This window comes from Salmo salar, chromosome ssa17 (assembly GCF_905237065.1).
Source record: "Salmo salar chromosome ssa17, Ssal_v3.1, whole genome shotgun sequence".
Lineage (NCBI taxonomy): Eukaryota > Metazoa > Chordata > Actinopteri > Salmoniformes > Salmonidae > Salmo > Salmo salar.
The window spans coordinates 37503238-37525837 of record NC_059458.1 but is presented as its reverse complement, the minus strand read 5'-3'; the positions used below and the strand labels follow the sequence as shown (position 1 = coordinate 37525837).

General features: G+C 44.8%; 1 protein-coding gene across 1 annotated transcript in view; it reads right to left on the bottom strand.

Annotated features, from left to right (window-relative positions):
- Window positions 1–19426, bottom strand: part of LOC106593832 (protocadherin-17-like) — a 339864-nt gene extending 320438 nt beyond the window's left edge. The window contains 3 exon segments of the mRNA XM_045699588.1: window positions 15053–16729; window positions 16731–17898; window positions 18750–19426. Coding sequence (XP_045555544.1) covers window positions 15053–16729; window positions 16731–17552 — 2499 coding nt within the window. The 5' untranslated portion in view covers window positions 17553–17898; window positions 18750–19426.
- Between the last annotated feature and the right edge of the window lie 3174 nt (window positions 19427–22600).

Sequence of the window (22600 nt, the reverse complement as noted above, 5' to 3'; positions counted from 1 at the left end):
ACACACACACATTACACACACTTCCTCTGCCTTCTATAAATGGCAGCAATGATACAGCCAAACATCCTGTCGCTAAATCTGTTCTGCAGACAGAGGGTTTAGTAGGGAGGACACAGTACTATAGCAGGATGGATGAGGACACAACCCAGATAATTCAATCTGTTCTGTAGACAGAGGGTTTAGTAGGGAGGACACAGTACTATAGCAGGATGGAGAGGACACAACCCAGAGAATTCAATCTGTTCTGTAGACAGAGAGTTTAGTAGGGAGGACAAAGTACTATAGCAGGATGGATGAGGACACAACCCAGAGAATTCAATCTGTTCTGTAGACAGAGAGTTTAGTAGGGAGGACACAGTACTATAGCACGATGGATGAGGACACAACCCAGAGAATTCAATATGTTCTGTAAACAGAGGGTTTAGTAGGGGAGGACACAGTACTATAGCAGGATGGATGAGGACACAACCCAGAGAATTCAATATGTTCTGTAGACAGAGAGTTTAATAGGGAGGACACAGTACTATAGCAGAATGGATGAGGACACAACCCAGAGAATTCAATTTGTTCTGTAGACAGAGGGTTTAGTAGGGGAGGACACAGTACTATAGCAGGATGGATGAGGACACAACCCAGAGAATTCAATTTGTTCTGTAGACAGAGGGTTTAGTAGGGGAGGACACAGTACTATAGCAGGATGGATGAGGAAACAACCCAGAGAATTCAATCTGTTCTGTAGACAGAGGGTTTAGTAGGGAGGACACAGTACTATAGCAGGATGGATGAGGACACAACCCAGAGAATTCAATCTGTTCTGTAGACAGAGGGTTTAGTAGGGAGGACACAGTACTATAGCAGGATGGATGAGGACACAACCCAGAGAATTCAATCTGTTCTGTAGACAGAGGGTTTAGTAGGGGAGGACACAGTACTATAGCAGGATGGATGAGGATACAACCCAGATAATTCAATCTGTTCTGTAGACAGAGAGTTTAGTAGGGAGGACACAGTACTATAGCAGGATGGATGAGGACACAACCCAGAGAATTCAGTCTGTTCAGTCTGTTCTGTTCAGTATGTTCTGTCTGTTCAGTCTGTTCTGTTCAGTGTGTTCAGTCTGTTCAGTGTGTTCTGTTCAGTGTGTTCAGTCTGTTCTGTTCAGTCTGTTCTGTTCAGTCTGTTCTGTTCAGTGTGTTCAGTCTGTTCAGTGTGTTCTGTTCAGTCTGTTCTGTTCAGTCTGTTCAGTCTGTTCAGTGTGTTCAGTCTGTTCTGTTCAGTCTGTTCTGTTCAGTCTGTTCTGTCTGTTCTGTTCAGTCTGTTCAGTCTGTTCTGTTCAGTCTGTTCTGTTCAGTGTGTTCTGTCTGTTCTGTCTGTTCTGTTCAGTCTGTTCTGTCTGTTCTGTTCAGTGTGTTCTGTTCAGTCTGTTCTGTTCAGTGTGTTCAGTCTGTTCTGTTCAGTCTGTTCTGTTCAGTCTGTTCAGTCTGTTTTGTTCAGTCTGTTCTGTTCAGTCTGTTCTGTTCAGTCTGTTCTGTTCAGTCTGTTTTGTTCAGTCTCTTCTGTTCAGTCTCTTCTGTTCAGTCTCTTCTGTTCAGTCTGTTCTGCTCAGTCTGTTCTGTCTGTTCTGCTCAGTCTGTTCTGTTCAGTCTGTTCTGTTCAGTCTGTTCAGTCTGTTCAGTCTGTTCAGTCTGTTCAGTCTGTTCTGTTCAGTCTGTTCTGTTCAGTGTGTTCAGTCTGTTCTGTCTGTTCTGTTCAGTCTGTTCTGTCTGTTCTGTTCAGTGTTTTCAGTCTGTTCTGTTCAGTCTGTTCTGTTCAGTCTGTTTTGTTCAGTCTGTTCTGTTCAGTCTGTTCTGTTCAGTCTGTTTTGTTCAGTCTCTTCTGTTCAGTCTGTTCTGTTCAGTCTGTTCTATTCAGTCTGTTCAGTCTGTTCTGTTCAGTCTGTTCAGTCTGTTTTGTTCAGTCTGTTCTGTTCAGTCTGTTCTGTTCAGTCTGTTCTATTCAGTCTGTTCAGTCTGTTCTGTTCAGTCTGTTCAGTCTGTTCTGTTCAGTCTGTTCTGTTCAGTCTGTTTTGTTCAGTCTGTTCTGTTCAGTCTGTTCTGTTCAGTCTGTTCTATTCAGTCTGTTCAGTCTGTTCTGTTCAGTCTGTTCAGTCTGTTTTGTTCAGTCTGTTTTGTTCAGTCTGTTCTGTTCAGTCTGTTCTGTTCAGTCTGTTTTGTTCAGTCTCTTCTGTTCAGTCTGTTCAGTCTGTTCTGTTCAGTCTGTTCAGTCTGTTTTGTTCAGTCTGTTTTGTTCAGTCTGTTCTGTTCAGTCTGTTCTGTTCAGTCTGTTCTATTCAGTCTGTTCAGTCTGTTCTGTTCAGTCTGTTCAGTCTGTTCTGTTCAGTCTGTTCTGTTCAGTCTGTTCTGTTCAGTCTGTTCTGTTCAGTCTGTTCAGTCTGTTCTGTTCAGTCTGTTCAGTCTGTTCTGTTCAGTCTGTTCAGTCTGTTTTGTTCAGTCTCTTCTGTTCAGTCTGTTCAGTCTGTTCTGTTCAGTCTGTTCAGTCTGTTTTGTTCAGTCTGTTCTGTTCAGTCTGTTCTGTTCAGTCTGTTTTGTTCAGTCTCTTCTGTTCAGTATGTTCAGTCTGTTCTGTTCAGTCTGTTCAGTCTGTTCTGTTCAGTCTGTTTTGTTCAGTCTCTTCTGTTCAGTCTGTTCAGTCTGTTCTGTTCAGTCTGTTCAGTCTGTTTTGTTCAGTCTGTTTTGTTCAGTCTGTTCTGTTCAGTCTGTTCTGTTCAGTCTGTTCTGTTCAGTCTGTTCAGTCTGTTCTGTTCAGTCTGTTCAGTCTGTTCTGTTCAGTCTGTTCAGTCTGTTTTGTTCAGTCTGTTCTGTTCAGTCTGTTCTGTTCAGTCTGTTCCACTCTCTGCCCATTGAAGTGTTGAAGCAGCAGAGCTACAATACAATACTGAATACTGAATACTGAATACTGAATACTGCGCACCATCATCACATACACAGCAGCAATAAAAAAGAAGATTGAGAGAGAGAGAGAGAGAGATGAACAGAGAGAGATGGAGAGAGAGAGGGAGGGAGAGAGTGAGAGATGGAGAGAGAGAGTGAGAGAGAGAGAGTGAGAGAGAGAGAGAGAGAGAGAGAGGGAGGGAGAGAGAGAGTGAGAGAGGGAGAGAGAGAAGGAGGGAGAGAGACGGAGAGAGAGAGTGTGAGAGAGAGAGAGAGAGAGGGAGGGAGAGAGTGAGAGAGATGGAGACAGGGAGGGAGAGAGTGAGAGATGGCGAGAGAGAGAGAGAGAGAGAGAGAGAGAGAGAGAGACAGAGACAGAGATGGAGAGAGAGAGAGAGAGAGGGAGAGAGAGACAGAGAGAGGGAGAGAGATGGAGAGAGAGAGACAGAGAGAGAGAGAGAGAGAGAGAGAGAGACAGAGACAGAGAGAGAGACAGAGATGGAGAGAGATGGAGAGAGAGAGAGAGAGAGAGAGAGAGAGAGAGAGAGAGAGAGAGAGACAGAGACAGAGATGGAGAGAGAGAGAGAGAGAGGGAGAGAGAGACAGAGAGAGGAAGAGAGATGGAGAGAGAGAGACAGAGAGAGAGAGAGAGAGAGAGAGAGAGAGAGAGAGAGAGAGAGAGAGAGAGAGAGAGAGAGATGGAGAGAGAGAGACAGAGAGAGAGAGACAGAGACAGAGAGAGAGAGAGACAGAGATGGAGAGAGATGGAGAGAGAGAGAGAGAGAGAGAGAGAGAGAGAGAGAGAGAGAGAATGAAAAAGCCTGTCACGGAGACAGCCAGGCTGCTGAGGGCTTAAAACGCACGCCTGGAATCTCCCTCTTTCCCTGTCTGATCAGAATGGACCTGATTCACACCACAACCATCTGGATGGCCCTCATCATCAGTCACATGGTTTATAATCAAACGGAAAGTCCTGTTGTTTCACTGTCAGTTGAACAGTGTGGTTTGACTTGACATCTTGATGACGGAGCCTCTTCTCTCCCCTCTAATGAGGTGCTGCACCACGTTGTGGCAGACTGTCGCCACCTACAGGCTGATTTTATAGCCAGTACAGCCATCAGCCCGTCTGCATCTTCACCACGTCAACCCTGCCACTGTTTAGGGTTGGCTGTTTATTCCTGCACGGCAGCTTCTCAGCAAGACAGACAGCATGGGTCTTGTTCAAACTAGTGCACTATGTAGGGAATAGGGCTCTGGTCTAAAGTAGTGCACTATGTAGGGAATAGGGCTCTGGTCTAAAGTAGTGCACTATGTAGGGAATAGGGCTCTGGTCTAAAGTAGTGCACTATGTAGGGAATAGGGCTCTGGTCTAAAGTAGTGCACTATGTAGGGAATAGGGCTCTGGTCTAAAGTAGTGCACTATGTAGGGAATAGGGCTCTGGTCTAAAGTAGTGCACTATGTAGGGAATAGGGCTCTGGTCTAAAGTAGTACACTATGTAGGGAATAGGGCCCTGGTGTAAAGTAGTGCACTATGTAGGGAATAGGGCTCTGGTCTAAAGTAATGCACTATGTAGGGAATAGGGCTCTGGTCTAAAGTAGTGCACTATGTAGGGAATAGGGCTCTGGTGTAAAGTAGTGCACTATGTAGGGAATAGGGCTCTGGTCTAAAGTAGTGCACTATGTAGGGAATAGGGCTCTGGTCTAAAGTAGTGCACTATGTAGGGAATAGGGCTCTGGTCTAAAGTAGTGCACTATGTAGGGAATAGGGCTCTGGTCTAAAGTAGTGCACTATGTAGGGAATAGGGCCCTGGTGTAAAGTAGTGCACTATGTAGGGAATAGGGCTCTGGTCTAAAGTAGTGCACTATGTAGGGAATAGGGCTCTGGTCTAAAGTAGTGCACTATGTAGGGAATAGGGCTCTGGTCTAAAGTAGTGCACTATGTAGGGAATAGGGCTCTGGTCTAAAGTAGTGCACTACATAGGGAATAGGGCTCTGGTCTAAAGTAGTGCACTATGTAGGGAATAGGGCCCTGGTGTAAAGTAGTGCACTATGTAGGGAATAGGGATCTGGTCTAAAGTAGTGCACTATGTAGGGAATAGGGCCCTGGTGTAAAGTAGTGCACTATGTAGGGAATAGGGCTCTGGTCTAAAGTAGTGCACTACATAGGGAATAAGGCTCTGGTCTAAAGTAGTGCACTACATAGGGAATAGGGCTCTGGTCTAAAGTAGTGCACTACATAGGGAATAGGGCTCTGGTCTAAAGTAGTGCACTATGTAGGGAATAGGGTACCATTTAGGATGCAGCCCATTTAATAATCCAGTTAGTGCTCTAAGCCTTTCGCTGCTACGTCCTCCTCCTCCTCCTCTTCCTCCTCCTCCTCCTCGCCGCCCGCCAACCGTGAGCCGATATCCTGGCCACACGCTACCTCCATTAGGCCCCAGTGCAACCTGGGTAGAAAATCCTCAAATCGCTACAGAGACAGCCAGGCTCAACTGCCTCAATGCTGTACTTTGAATGAATTCCCAAATCCTGTCTTCAGGCTTTGAGGAAGGAACACCATATACCGGATTGGCTTTAACCTTGATTCCACACTAAGTAAAACCCTTCAACGATTTAAGATGAATTAGTCATCATTACCCTGCTCCATCATCCACATTCAAGCATAGGGATTTCTCCTGTCCCACACTAATGAAATTAGGGGCTTTTTGGGATTTTTATTGCACTCGACTGACTGGGCCTTGTACCCTGTAGAGCTGTAGTACTGTGGAGGGTTGAGTTAGTACTGGTTGGGCCTTGTACCCTGTAGAGCTGTAGTACTGTGGAGGTTTGAGTTAGTACTGGTTGGGCCTTGTACCCTGTAGAGCTGTAGTACTGTGGAGGGTTGCGTTAGTACTGGCTGGGCCTTGTACCCTGTAGAGCTGTAGTACTGTGGAGGTTTGAGTTAGTACTGGTTGGGCCTTGTACCCGGTAGAACTGTAGTACTGTGGAGGGTTGAGTTAGTACTGACTGGGCCTTGTACCCTGTAGAGCTGTACTACTGTGGAGGGTTGAGTTAGTACTGACTGGGCCTTGTACCCTGTAGAGCTGTAGTACTGTGGAGGTTGAGTTAGTACTGACTGGGCCTTGTACCCTGTAGAGCTGTAGTACTGTGGAGGGTTGCGTTAGTACTGGTTGGGCCTTGTACCCTGTAGAGCTGTAGTACTGTGGAGGGTTGAGTTAGTACTGGTTGGGCCTTGTACCCTGTAGAGCTGTAGTACTGTGGAGGGTTGAGTTAGTACTGACTGGGCCTTGTACCCTGTAGAGCTGTAGTACTGTGGAGGGTTGAGTTAGTACTGGTTGGGCGTTGTACCTCCAGGAGACTGGAGGGGGACTGGGGTGTCAGGGCAGCACGCTCGGTCAGGGAGGGAAGGAGGGACAGAGAGAAAGAGGTATGGAAGGAGGGAAGGGAGAAAAGGAGAGAGAAGGAGAGAAGGAGAGGAGGAAGAGAGGGAGAGAGCAACTTAAGATGTCCTTGTGCAGACGTGCGATGGACAGGATATTACTTCCTTATTTCTTTGTGTATTTTATTCCCTAACTCCTCCTCCCTCCCCACCAGGCTGTAGTGACAGACAGGCAGAGTGGCTCTGGATCAATAGAGGAGGGATTCTGTCTTTGTTTCCTGATGTTTCTACCATAGTCACTCTGCTCTGCCTAGCTTCAGGTTACTGTCCACACACACACACACAGACACAGAGAGAGAGTGGGAGGGAATTTGAAAACAAACCCAATAAACTCCCATATCTACTGGGTGAAATACCACAGTGTGCCATCACAGCAGCAAGACTGGTGACCTGCTGCCACAAGAAAAGGTCAACCAGTGAAGAACAAACACCAACCGGTGAAGAACAAACACCAACCAGTGGAGAACAAACACCAACAAGTGGAGAACAAACACCAACCAGTGAAGAACAAACACCAACCAGTGGAGAACAAACACCAACCAGTGGAGAACAAACACCAACCAGTGAAGAACAAACACCAACCAGTGAAGAACAAACACCAACCAGTGAAGAACAAACACCAACCAGTGGAGAACAAACACCAACCAGTGGAGAACAAACACCAACCAGTGGAGAACAAACACCAACCAGTGGAGAACAAACACCAACCAGTGGAGAACAAACACCAACCAGTGGAGAACAAACACCAACCAGTGGAGAACAAACACCAACCAGTGGAGAACAAACACCAACCAGTGGAGAACAAACACCAACCAGTGGAGAACAAACACCAACAAGTGGAGAACAAACACCATTGTAAATACACCCCATGTTTATTTATTTTCCTTTTGTACTTTAACTATTTGCACATCGTTACAGTACTGTATTTATACATAATATGACATTTGAAATGTTTTATTATTTTGGAACTTCTGTGAGTGTAATGTTTACTGTTCATTTTTATTGTTTATTTCACTTTTGTTTATTATCTACTTCACTTGCTTTGGCAAAGTTAACATATGTTTCATGCCAATAAAACCCTTAAATTGAATTGAGAGAGAGAGGTGGTAGAGATGTAGAGAGGGACAGAGAGACAGAGAGAGAGAGAGAGAGAGAGAGAGAGAGAGAGAGAGAGAGAGAGAGAATCAGCTTTCATCTGAGGACATACAGCTAGTATTTATTTATATTTTTCCTCTCTCTCTCTCTCTCTCTCTCTCTCTCTCATTGGTTTCTTGTAAATAATTCAATAGAGCGGCATGTATGACTAATGTATGGAAGGGACACAACACAACCCCTAGCAACTAGTGGGTCTGGTACAGGGTCAACTAGTGGGTTAACTAGTGGGTCTGGTACAGGGTTAACTAGTGGGTCTGGTACAGGGTCAACTAGTGGGTTAACTAGTGGGTCTGGTACAGGGTTAACTAGTGGGGTCTGGTACAGGGTCAACTAGTGGGTCTGGTACAGGGTTAACTAGTGGGTCTGGTACAGGGTTAACTAGTGGGTCTGGTACAGGGTCAACTAGTGGGTCTGGTACAGGGTCAACTAGTGGGTCTGGTACAGGGGGAGGAGGAGGAGGAGGAGGAGCGTGTGAAGAGCATTTGGCCTGCAGTCTGATATAATACATCACCTTTACACTAGAGCCTTAGAGGCTGCAGTAGCCCCAGCAATGAACACTCCCCCTTTAGAAAGCATCAACGGTTTCTGAGTCACCTTTGACCTGCAGCTGCCTCACAATAGAAGCATGTGGGATATCCTGAAAGGGGTTAACAACAGCTCTGCATGGGAACACCTCACTAACCATCAAAATGATCCTACCTCAGTCAGTCCACTAGAATAGAAATTAAAGTTGGTCTGTACATACAACTAGAAACTCCAGAAATTACATGAGTCATTGACACCAAACTGAAACAGACCTGATCCCCAGCTAGCCACATGCTACAGACTACAGATACTACTGCTGTGAGCCCCCAGCTAGCCACATGCTACAGACTACAGATACTACTGCTGTGAGCCCCCAGCTAGCCACATGCTACAGATACTACTGCTGTGAGCCCCCAGCTAGCCACATGCTACAGACTACAGATACTACTGCTCTGAGCCCCCAGCTAGCCACATGCTACAGACTACAGATACTACTGCTGTGAGCCCCCAGCTAGCCGCATGCTACAGACTACAGATACTACTGCTGTGAGCCCCCAGCTAGCCGCATGCTACAGACTACAGATACTACTGCTGTGAGTCCCCAGCTAGCCACATGCTACAGACTACAGATACTACTGCTGTGAGCCCCCAGCTAGCCACATGCTACAGACTACAGATACTACTGCTGTGAGCCCCCAGCTAGCCACATGCTACAGACTACAGATACTACTGCTGTGAGCCCCCAGCTAGCCGCATGCTACAGACTACAGATACTACTGCTGTGAGCCCCCAGCTAGCCACATGCTACAGACTACAGATACTACTGCTGTGAGCCCCCAGCTAGCCACATGCTACAGACTACAGATACTACTGCTGTGAGCCCCCAGCTAGCCACATGCTACAGACTACAGATACTACTGCTGTGAGCCCCCAGCTAGCCACATGCTACAGACTACAGATACTACTGCTGTGAGCCCCCAGCTAGCCACATGCTACAGACTACAGATACTACTGCTGTGAGCCCCCAGCTAGCCACATGCTACAGACTACAGATACTACTGCTGTGAGCCCCCAGCTAGCCACATGCTACAGACTACAGATACTACTGCTGTGAGCCCCCAGCTAGCCACATGCTACAGACTACAGATACTACTGCTGTGAGCCCCCAGCTAGCCACATGCTACAGACTACAGATACTACTGCTGTGAGCCCCCAGCTAGCCACATGCTACAGACTACAGATACTACTGCTGTGAGCCCCCAGCTAGCCACATGCTACAGATACTACTGCTGTGAGCCCCCAGCTAGCCACATGCTGCAGACTACAGATACTACTGCTCTGAGCCCCCAGCTAGCCACATGCTACAGACTACAGATACTACTGATGTGAGCCCCCAGCTAGCCGCATGCTACAGACTACAGATACTACTGCTGTGAGCCCCCAGCTAGCCACATGCTACAGACTACAGATACTACTGCTGTGAGCCCCCAGCTAGCCACATGCTACAGACTACAGATACTACTGCTGTGAGCCCCCAGCTAGCCGCATGCTACAGACTACAGATACTACTGCTGTGAGCCCCCAGCTAGCCGCATGCTACAGACTACAGATACTACTGCTGTGAGCCCCCAGCTAGCCACATGCTACAGACTACAGATACTACTGCTGTGAGCCCCCAGCTAGCCACATGCTACAGACTACAGATACTACTGCTGTGAGCCCCCAGCTAGCCACATGCTACAGACTACAGATACTACTGCTGTGAGCCCCCAGCTAGCCACATGCTACAGACTACAGATACTACTGCTGTGAGCCCCCAGCTAGCCACATGCTACAGACTACAGATACTACTGCTGTGAGCCCCCAGCTAGCCACATGCTACAGACTACAGATACTACTGCTGTGAGCCCCCAGCTAGCCACATGCTACAGACTACAGATACTACTGCTGTGAGCCCCCAGCTAGCCACATGCTACAGATACTACTGCTGTGAGCCCCCAGCTAGCCACATGCTGCAGACTACAGATACTACTGCTCTGAGCCCCCAGCTAGCCACATGCTACAGACTACAGATACTACTGATGTGAGCCCCCAGCTAGCCGCATGCTACAGACTACAGATACTACTGCTGTGAGCCCCCAGCTAGCCACATGCTACAGACTACAGATACTACTGCTGTGAGCCCCCAGCTAGCCACATGCTACAGACTACAGATACTACTGCTGTGAGCCCCCAGCTAGCCGCATGCTACAGACTACAGATACTACTGCTGTGAGCCCCCAGCTAGCCGCATGCTACAGACTACAGATACTACTGCTGTGAGCCCCCAGCTAGCCACATGCTACAGACTACAGATACTACTGCTGTGAGCCCCCAGCTAGCCACATGCTACAGACTACAGATACTACTGCTGTGAGCCCCCAGCTAGCCACATGCTACAGACTACAGATACTACTGCTGTGAGCCCCCAGCTAGCCACATGCTACAGACTACAGATACTACTGCTGTGAGCCCCCAGCTAGCCACATGCTACAGACTACAGATACTACTGCTGTGAGCCCCCAGCTAGCCACATGCTACAGACTACAGATACTACTGCTGTGAGCCCCCAGCTAGCCACATGCTACAGACTTCAGATACTACTGCTGTGAGCCCCCAGCTAGCCACATGCTACAGACTACAGATACTACTGCTGTGAGCCCCCAGCTAGCCACATGCTACAGACTACAGATACTACTGCTGTGAGCCCCCAGCTAGCCACATGCTACAGACTACAGATACTACTGCTGTGAGACCCCAGCTAGCCACATGCTACAGACTACAGATACTACTGCTGTGAGACCCAAGCTAGCCACATGCTACAGACTACAGATACTACTGCTGTGTCTTTGTCTGAAATGTCTGCTCTTCTCTGTTCCTAGTTAAACCCTCTTTGTGAGGACTGAGGGGTGATTTGGCTTAGCCCCCCTGACAACTGCCTCATCCCTCCAGTGTGTCTCTCTCTGTCTGTGGCACTAAGCCTGTTTAAAGACATGTCAGATGAGGTTAAAGTCCTGATTAAGACACTGTAATAGTACAACAGGTATAACTATGAGACCCTGCAGATTACACATGGATAAAGACAAAGCTGATGGACTTCCAAGTCTTCTCAGGGAGGGGTTAGTTGACATACAGTGGGTATACACAGCTACAACCCAATAATATATCTGTTAGAACCCAATAATATTTTTTTTATTGACTTGTTTTAATGACATTACATCAAAGTTGGATCAGCCTTTAGTGTGGTTTTCCACTTTAATTTTGAGTGTGACTCCAAATCCAGACCTCCATGGGTTGATAAATTGGATTTCCATTGATTATTTTTGTGTGATTTTGTTGTCAGCACATTCAACTATGTAAAGATAAAAGTATTTTAATAAGATTATTTCATTCATTCAGATCTAGGATGTGTTATTTTAGTGTTCCCTTTATTTTTTTGAGCAGTGTATATACATTCGAACCCAATAATCTATCAGTTAGAACCCAGTAATATGTCAGTTAGAACCCAATAATCTATCAAACAGAACCCAATAATATATCAATTAGAACCCAATAATCTAATAGTTAGAACCCAATAATACATCAGTTAGAACCCAATAATATATCAGATAGAACCCAATAATATATCTGTTAGAACCCAATAATATATCAGCTAGAACCCAATAATCTATATGTTAGAACACAATAATATATCAGTTAGAACCAAATAATCTATCAAATAGAACCCAATAATATATCAATTAGAACCCAACAATATATAAATTAGAACCCAACAATATATAAGTTAGAACCCAATAATATATCAAATAGAACCCAATAATATATAAATTAGGACCCAATAATATATCAGATAGAACCCAATAATATATCAGATAGAACCCAATAATCTATCAGTTAGAACCCAATAATATATCAGATAGAACCCAATAATCTATCAATTAGAACCCAATAATCTATCTTTTTGAGCACAATAATTTATCAGTTATATTATTGGGTTCTATCAGACAGAACCCAATAATCTATATGTTATAACCCAATACTATATTAGTTAGAACCCAATAATCTATCAAATAGAACCCAATAATATATCCGATAGAACCCAATAATCTATCAAATAGAACACAATAATATATCAGTTAGAACCCAATAACATAAATTAGAACCCAATAATCTATCAGATATAATTCATTAATCTATCAGATAGAACCAAATAATATATTAGATTGAACCAAATAATCTATCAGATAGAACCCAATAATATATAAATTAAAAACCAATAATATATAAATTAGAACCCAATAATATGTCAGATAGAACACAATAATATATAAATTACAACACAATAATATATCTGTTAGAACCCAATAATCTATTAGTTACAACCCAATAATATAAATATTAGACCCCAATAACCTATCAGATAGAACCCAGATATAACAGTTATTAATCAAACATGCACACACTATGGGTAATATTGAACACTATGGGTAATATTGAAGACTATGGGTAATAATGAACACTATGGGTAATATTGAACACTATGGGTAATATTGAACACTATGGGTAATATTGAACACTATGGGTAATATTGAACACTATGGGTAATATAGAACACTATGGGTAATATTGAACACTATTGGTAATATTGAACACTATGGGTAATATTCAAGACTATGGGTAATATTGAAGACTATGGGTAATATTGAACACTATGGGTAATATTGAACACTATGTGTAATATTGAACACTATGGGTAATATTGAACACTATGGGTAATATTGAACACTATGGGTAATATTGAAGACTATGGGTAATATTGAACATTATGGGTAATATTGAACACTATGGGTAATATTGAACACTATGTGTAATATTGAAAACTATGGGTAATATTGAACACTATTGGTAATATTGAACACTATGGGTAATATTGAACACTATGGGTAATATTGAAGACTATGGGTAATATTGAACACTATGGGTAATATTGAACACTATGTGTAATATTGAACACTATGGGTAATATTGAACACTATGGGTAATATTGAACACTATGGGTAATATTGAACACTCATGCATATCTGAAAAGAAGAGCTCCGTTCTCTACCCATAACCACACTCTGGATGTAGCAAAAACAAGCAAGATGCATAAAAAACCCTGGAAGTGAGAATATTGACGTGATGTCGGCAGGTAGCCTGGTGGTTAGAGCGTTGGACTAGTAACCGAAAGGTTGCAAGATCAAATCCCCGAGCTGACAAGGAGAAAATCTGTTGTTCTGCCCCTGAACACGGCAGTTAACCCACTGTCCCTAGGGTGTCATTGTAAATAAGAATTTGTTCTTAACTGATTAACTGACTTGCCTAATAAAATGTGGAGCCTTTTCATTACTGGTAAAAACAGGATGTTTTAGAGAACATTATTATTGCACCAAGGCATTGTAACCATAAGTATTGGAGCATGATTCGTGATATAAAACAATAGATGTAATATCTATAGATTAGGCCTCAGTCAATAGGTTCATAACCAGTATGTTGTTGAGAACATCTGGTATGTTGTCATGTTTAAAACATTCCCATCAATCAGAACTCCATCACGCAGTAACCGTTTGTCTTTCCTACCTCAGAGATGTTAGGGCTGGGAATTACCAGGGACCTCACAATACAATATCAGCACCATACCTCAGAGATGTTAGGGCTGGGAATTACCAGGGACCTCACAATACAATATCAACACCATACCTCAGAGATGTTAGGGCTGGGAATTACCAGGGACCTCACAATACAATATCAACACCATACCTCAGAGATGTTAGGGCTGGGAATTACCAGGGACCTCACAATACAATATCAACACCATACCTATCTGTCGATGCCGTACGTATTGAGATTTTCACTATTCTACATGTATTAAAATTCGAAAGTGTGATTTTTTTATTTGCGATTTGATGTTTCAAACATATTGCTCACCATTATGTCTGCTGCAGAGGGACAAGAGATAGGAGGAGAAAACAACGCTGAAAACAAATTGGCTTCCTAGTTTAAAAAGAAGATGAAGAACAAGCTATGAAGGAAATATACTGGAGTTTTGGTGCAAGGTACAGCCAACTAGTGCAGAAAATAACATTGCGATATTGTCAAAACAATAAAATGTAATATATAGTCAGTTAAGTAACTGAATGGATTTCTACACCATCACAAAGAGATGTATTAAACTGTAATTCTGCAATAAAATGGCCGTGGGGCGAAGTCTGATTGAAGAGGTCTGGCGTGGATTTCAAGACATAATACATCTTCCTAAATAATAAACGGAATCGATTTGTCATGATGTCACCGGCTCCACTCTCTCTCTCTCTCTCTCTCTCTCACTCTGTCCCTCTCCCTCTTTTCATATCTACAACTCTCCAACTCTCTCTCCCTCTCTTTCCATATCTCCAACTCTCTATCTCCTTCTCTTTCCATATCTCCAACTCTCTCTCTCTCTCTCTCTCTCTCTCATTTTATATATCCAACTCTCTCGCTCACACTCTCTCTCCCACTCTCTTTCTCTCTCTCTTTTTCTCTTTCTCTCTCTCTCTCTCTTTCCATATCTCCAACTCTATCTCTCTCTTACCCTCTCTCTCTCTCTTTCCATATCTCCATCTCTCTCTCACTGGTGTTACACTATACCTACACTCCAGCACATCAGTCCATTAAGTAGAGAGGGAAAAGATCTGATGCAGAGGAGATGGATGAGGGTAGGAGGAAGGACTATGGTAGTCATGGTGGATAATCACAATGCTGTCGTTTAGACCGAACGCTGTCCTGCTTTCTGTCTGTTTGCTGTGTCAGACACATGTAAAGCCAAACACAAATTTCCATTCCACAAGAAGGAATTTGAATCTTAATGTGACTTCCCTGGTAACCTAAACAAATAAGGTGTAGATAAATCAATAAAAAGCTAGTTTAATGGTATCTTGTTCCTACCTGTATAATGGACATCCTGTTACTGGGGGTATCTGTGGTGTTAGTCACCGGGCCAGTGAAGGACGTGTGACAGCCGACGCCGTGTCCCTGTCCCTGGGGCACCGACAGGTTGTTGGCCGTGGGCTTGAGGTACATGACCTCCGACCTGGGCGAGCTCAGCGGCAGCCGCGTCTGGTAATCGAAATACATGGGGGAGGTGGCGAGCGATGGTGAGCTCACCACGTTCATGACGTTCATGGCGTCCCGTTCCTCCACCTCGCTCTGAACTAGCATGATGTCATTCTTGTTGATCTTCTTCTTCTTGCCTTTGCCCAGCTGTGGGTGAGAGTACTCCGCGATGCGGCAGTTGTAAGTCCTGATCTCCTTGTTCTCCCGTTTGCACTTCACGGCGATGGTTACCATGGCAGCCAGCAGCATCATAGAGATGATGGATAAGGTGACGATGAGAGGGAGCGAGGTGTCCCAGTTGTGATGCTCTTCGTTGATGTGGGGCTCCCCGCCAGGCAGCGGCCCGCTGTAGGCCTTGACAATGAGGCGTGCGGCGGTGGTAAGGGTGGGCTTCCCGTGGTCCATCACCCTGATAATCAGCTCCACCATGGGGCTGACGTCCTCCCAGAAGGGGTGAGTGGTCCGCACCTCGCCCGTCACCGGGTCCATCTCGAACAGACGCTCCTCGTTACCGTCAGAGATCTCGTAGGTCAACCGCCCGCTCTCGCCGTAATCGTTGTCGACCGCCCTCACCGTGGTGACGATGTAACCTACGCCGACGTTCCGTGGCACGTGGATCTCTGCCGTGTCGTTCAGGAGCAGCGGGAGAACGATGACGGGGATATTGTCGTTAACGTCTAAGACGCTGACCCTGACCGTGGTGTTGCTCTCCAGGTGGGGAGACCCAGCATCCTTCGCTAACACCTTAAAATCAAAGAATTTGATTTGTTCGTAGTTGAATGACCTCACGGCGTAGATTGCCCCGTTGGCCGCGTTCACGTTCACGAAGGTGTTGACGTCTCCTCCGCTCACGTTGGAGTTGAGGATGGAGTAGAACACGGTTCCGTTCTGGCCCAGGTCCGGGTCTAGAGCGAGGACGGAACCCAGATACTCCCCGGGGATGTTGTTCTCCGGCACCTGGAGCAGATACACGGCTTTGGTGAAGCGCGGAACATTATCGTTCTCGTCTAGAATCTTCACCGTGAACGACTTGGTGGAGTTAAGGGGCGGCGTGCCATTGTCCTTGGCGACGATGGTGACGTTGTACTCGTCCTGCTGCTCTCTGTCCAGAGGCCTGTCCGTCACCACGGTGTAGAAGTTGTCGTAGTTCTCCTCTAGTTTAAACGGAACGTTCCCCAAGACTCGACACTGGAGCTTCCCGTTCCTCCCAGAGTCTTTATCCGTGACTCTGACCAGTGCGATGACCGTGCCTGGTGGGGCTGCCTCACTAATGGCCCCCTGCCTCACAGACACAAACCCTATGGAGGGCCAGTTGTCATTCCTGTCAATCACATTCACAGTTACTTTACAGTGGCCTGGGATGGGGTTAGGGCCTAAATCCTTAGCCTGAACATCTATTTCTATAATAGGGTTCTCCTCATAGTCAATCTCTCCTTGGATTTTTATGACTCCAGTTCTAGAATCTATAGAGAAGAGTTCTCTGATTCTATCTGGGGCATAACCGCTGAAGCGAATACACCACCTGACCATTGGAACCCTCATCTGGGTCTGTGGCATTTAAATCGATCAATACTTTCCCAGGTGGGGAGTTTTCTGGGATTTCTACAACATAAGAGGGTTGTTCAAACACAGGGCTGTTATCGTTAGAGTCAATAACTTTCACATTAATCTGCATGGTTCCTGATCTGGGATACTCCCCGCCGTCCGTAGCTGTTAGAATGAGGGTGTGATGGTTACGTTCCTCCCGGTCTAACGGCCGTTGGATAACTAACTCGGGAAATTTAGTTCCGTCCCCGCGTGATTTTACATCCAGAGAAAACAGATTGTAGTCGTCTCGTGTGATTTGATAGGTTTTTAGCCCGTTCTCCCCAGCGTCCGGGTCATGAGCGCTAGTAAGCGGGAAGCGGGTGCCCGGGGCCGCGTTCTCAGAAATGTCAATATCAATCTGATCGGAAGGGAACGTGGGCGAGTTGTCGTTAATGTCGACTATATCTACTTTAATCATGCAGATCTCTTTGTCGTTAGCAAATACCTCCATTGAGAGCTGGCATTTAGGGTTCCGCCGACACAGTGTTTCCCTGTCGATGCGTTGCTTGGTATAGAGGAGCCCGCTCTCAGGGTCCACGTCGATGAGATGTGGTGCTGAATTCTCCAAAACCCTGAAGTTGGATTTTTTCCCTTGTCCCCCTTGCCCGAGACCGAGTTTAGCATCTTTGGCGATGTTGCCTATAACCGTCCCCGGTCCTTGTTCTTCGTTAACGGAATAATTCAAGTTTTTCAAAGCCAGGGCTTGAGCCCACAGGAGAAGGAGAAATAAAATAGAAAGATACATCCTTCGGTGAGAAGCTTTTTAATTTAAAGGGATTTTTTTACGCCTCCGACTCCGACCTGTTGATTTCTTCAACACAAAATGGGTGATTTCTACCATTCAGGATCAAACACACAGTTCCGTTCATCGTGGAATCTAGAAGTCATTCTGGAGCACCGATTTAAATTCCCTTTTCTCTCTCTCTCTCTCGCTCTCCTTTCCCTTACAGAAAACGGTGGTGCTCGTGGACACCTAATTTAAATTCAGTTGAACGCCCAGGCTCATCTCAGGAATAATCGCAAACCGGTCTGTCTCCAACCGAATAGAATAGCCGTTCTGCGTTCCCGTGCTCTCTCTGTCGCTCTCTTGCCTGAAACACAAAGGGGGTAAATCATATTATATGTTAATAAAGTGTATTTATATATCAATATACTAGACATAATGAATCGTTTTGACTTGACGATAATAATATCCTTAGCTGTGGGTGAATATGCAGTGACTGAGTCCTTCAACATGAAACGCACAACTAATGCGTAAATCATTCCCACAATGGATGGGGATAGCCTGTCAATTAGGTAACCTTGAGACGCGTCTGGGAGGCGCAGTGCTAATGATACACAGGGCTTTGTGTTGTTGTCCTTTTGATCGAATGGCTATGTGCTCTATAAACTGTGTGTTATAGGACATCTGTCACATGCGCTTCAATAGCTTATTCAAATTGGTTATTAGGATGTACATGACAACGGTCATAAGTATGAATAAATATGTCATTTTTCCCTGTGACACATTCGACAGTTTATAACTAAAGAAATAGATAAATGTATAGCCCATATGTAAATCAATAGCTATATCGCCACCTGATTTGAGTAACCCTTATGAATAGGAATGCGTTCAAATCAGCCTCTTACACGCATTACCAAATTAGCATAATCCGCCTATTTAAAATGATCCAAAGGGAAATCATAAATACCGAGACACAAAACAAGACTAGAATCAAGAGTCCTATTTATTCCGTTCCAGCTCATCCTTGGGCTGGCGAGGCTCGTGGCTTCTCAGAAGCTGTTGCATCCACACCGAGAGACTGGAGAGGTTTGGTAAAACTCCCGTTATCCGTTTATCCGGTTGAAGCACCTTATAGCCTTCCTGGTGAGAATATCAATCCTATAGTAAACACCTGCGCTACGACAGTGGACCAGAGAAGGGTTAAAAACATCCACTTACCGAAAGGTATCAGGTTAAATACAACATCCAAATAATCCCTGGTTGTGGTTTATGTTAAAACCCAATCCCGTCGCCTGGTCTGTTGCCCTGTTATTCCTTCCCCGGGTGGAGAGAATGAAGGGGCCAACCAGGTCCGACCGCCGCAGACCAGCAGCGCTACGAGCGGTGCGGGCTCAGCTATCGAAGTAGAAGTGCTCCAGAAAAAGTATGACTGTAATGTCAATGAGCTCGTTCCGTTCTCCTCTCCGTTCTCCCGGCGCGGCTGATTAGAATGCAGAGGCTTGCCTTCCCTTGCGGTGAGTCACCGGTTTCTTCCAGGAGAATGTTTCTGAGAAGATTCCAAATGGGAAATATAGATCCACGGCGGTTATTAGAGACGTGATCACCGGTCCCGTGAGCTGCACTGATGCCCCCGGTTATACGTTTCCATATAGCGGCATGTCCTTGTCGGTTCTCACTCTCCGGTTTAAAAGACAGACAGACAGCGGTGGGTTATGGTCAATGTGTCAATAACAACTGTCCTATTCAAAACGTTCCACAGTTGATATTGTGTGTAAACGTAGGTAGCCTGTAAATTGTCCTTGTCAGTTTAAATTTTTTTTATAAAAAAACGGACGGATGGATTATTATGTTGCCCATGCGGGTCTGTTCATCCCGGTCGCACCGCTTCTCTCGGACTAAACTCTGCTCAACTCATGGTGCGTTAAACATTCTTACCGATGCAGCGCTAACCAATAGATTTGAAGAGGTGGGTACGACTCTCGGCCTATAGGATTTAACCGTGTCGGTAACAAGGGAGGGATTTAAAAACCGGTTGACAGAATACAGATTGGTAGGTGGTCCCTAGGCGCAACCGACACGAACAGAATGGATAGTCCTTCGTTCCTCTGCTTTCCATTTTCAAAATTCAAAAACAGACCCGGTTTTGATCTGAACCAATCCACCTAGCAGCTGTTTAGGACTATATTTGGTTGCCTATTTCAGCTAGACAGATCGTTCATTTTGTTCGCCACGTGGTGTTAGTTCATATTTTATAGCCTTATTTATGTATTAACATAGCCTACCCTTTTTCCCGAGAACAAGTTCAACTTTTGGGTTGTGTGTGTGTGTGTGTGTGTGTGTCCTATGAAAACATAATGTAATTGTTGGATAATCTCTTTCAGTACAAGGACAGATGGTCTTGATATAGTGATTTGATATGTAGGAAATGGAGCTGAAACGTAACTGATTGATTATGGTCGCGTTTATGCTGTGTGCGTGTGTTCTCTCACATGCATATATTTATGTTATTCAGAACAAGCAGTTAAAAATGAAGCCTTTATGCCTGTTTCTTGCCCCAGCAAAAACCCAACCGCAGATAGACCTGGGTATGAACCCAGCGCCCCGTTACCAGTGGAAAGCATGTGGGTGTCTGTATAGGGCGAGGCAGTCGGCCCAGACTGTTTCTAACGGATCAGAAACATACTTCACCTTGCCTCATGAATACCTAGTGTTATTACTATTGAATTATGCCTCCTTCTACCCAGACAGCATCGTTCACAGTCTGCTGTGATGAAGTCTACAAATTACATATTGGTTTGGTTTTGTTTGGGGCTGTTTCTCAACCACGTCCAATATGCTTTGAGTGTGTGTGTGTTTAGTGTGTGTGTGTGTTTGTTTAGTGTGTGTGTGTGTGTGTTTAGTGTGTGTGTTTAGTGTGTGTGTTTTGGTTTTGTTTAGGGCTGTTTCTCAACCACGTCCAATATGCTTTGAGTGTGTGTGTGTGTGTGTGTTTAGTGTGTGTGTGTGTTTAGTGTGTGTGTGTTTGTGTTTTGGTTTTGTTGTGGATGTTTCTCGACCACATCCAATATGCTTTGAGTGTGGGTGTGTGTTTAGTGTGTGTTTAGTGTGTGTTTAGTGTGTGTGTGTTTAGTGTGTGTGTTTGTGTGTGTGTGTTTAGTGTGTGTGTTTAGTGTGTGTGTGTGTGTGTTTAGTGTGTGTGTTTAGTGTGTGTCGCTGCGACACTGTGTGTAGGCTATGTGTGTGTGTTTAGTGTGTGTGTTTTGGTTTTGTTTGGGGCTGTTTCTCAACCACGTCCAATATGCTTTGAGTGTGGGTGTGTGTTTAGTGTTTGTGTGTGTGTGTTTACTGTGTGTTTAGTGTGTGTGTTTAGTGTGTGTGTGTTTTGTGTGTTTGTGTGTGTGCTTAGTGTGTGTGTTTAGTGTGTGTGTGTGTTTGTTGTGTGTGTGTGTGTGTTTAGTGTGTGTGTTTAGTGTGTGTCGCTGCGACACTGTGTGTAGGCTATGTGTGTGTGTTTAGTGTGTGTGTAGGCTATGTGTGTGTGTTTAGTGTGTGTGTAGGCTATGTGTGTGTGTGTGTAGGCTATGTGTGTGTGTTTAGTGTGTGTGTAGGCTATGTGTGTGTGTTTAGTGTGTGTGTAGGCTATGTGTGTGTGTTTAGTGTGTGTGTAGGCTATGTGTGTGTGTTTAGTGTGTGTGTAGGCTATGTGTGTGTGTTTAGTGTGTGTGTAGGCTATGTGTGTGTGTTTAGTGTGTGTGTAGGCTATGTGTGTGTGTTTAGTGTGTGTGTAGGCTATGTGTGTGTGTTTAGTGTGTGTGGAGGCTATGTGTGACTATGGGCTGAACACAACGGCAGCAGTCTGGAGGAAAACCAACCACCAGCCCTGATGAAATGTCACCAAAGCCGTGTGAGATAAAGCAGACCATTAGTAGCTTCCTCCATTAGCTCAATTAAATGGCCGCGAGGAGAGGTTCCAACACAAACCGGCATTGGAAGGGGCCGGACTGAATAGCTACATTAAAACACAATTTCGCAAATTACATTTCAATTTAATGGCGACAGTCTTTCTTCAGGTAATGAGAGTGAATTGTTGTTAAGGAACGCAGGCTAGCCGGTTGCACATTTACAAAACATGGAAAATCTCTCTTTCTGCATATCGCTCTCTTTTTCTCATTCTCACTCTCCCTCTCTACCTTTTTCTTTTTCTCCCCTTTTTTATCTCTCTCTGTCTCTATTTCTCTCTGTCTCTATTTCTCTCTGTCTCTATTTCTCTCTGTCTCTATTTCTCTCTGTCTCTATCTCTCTCTGTCTCTATTTCTCTCTGTCTCTATTTCTCTCTGTCTCTATTTCTCTCTGTCTCTATCTCTCTCTGTCTCTATTTCTCTCTGTCTTTATTTCTCTCTGTCTCTATTTATCTCTGTCTCTATTTCTCTCTGTCTCTATTTCTCTCTGTCTCTCTGTCTCTATCTCTCTCTGTCTCTATTTCTCTCTGTCTCTATTTCTCTCTGTCTCTATCTCTCTCTGTCTCTATTTCTCTCTGTCTCTATCTCTCTCTGTCTCTATCTCTCTCTGTCTCTATTTCTCTCTGTCTCTATTTCTCTCTGTCTCTATTTCTCTCTGTCTCTATCTCTCTCTGTCTCTATCTCTCTCTGTCTCTATTTCTCTCTGTCTCTATTTCTCTCTGTCTCTATTTCTCTCTTTCTCTATTTCTCTCTGTCTCTATTTCTCTCTGTCTCTATCTCTCTCTGTCTCTATTTCTCTCTGTCTTTATTTCTCTCTGTCTCTATTTCTCTCTATCTCTCTCTGTCTCTATTTCTCTCTGTCTCTATCTCTCTCTGTCTCTATTTCTCTCTGTCTCTATTTCTCTCTGTCTCTATTTCTCTCTGTCTCTATCTCTCTCTGTCTCTATTTCTCTCTGTCTTTATTTCTCTCTGTCTCTATTTCTCTCTGTCTCTATTTCTCTCTGTCTCTATCTCTCTCTGTCTCTATCTGTCTCTATTTCTCTCTGTCTCTATTTCTCTATTTCTCTCTGTCTCTATTTCTCTCTGTCTCTATTTCTCTCTGTCTTTCTC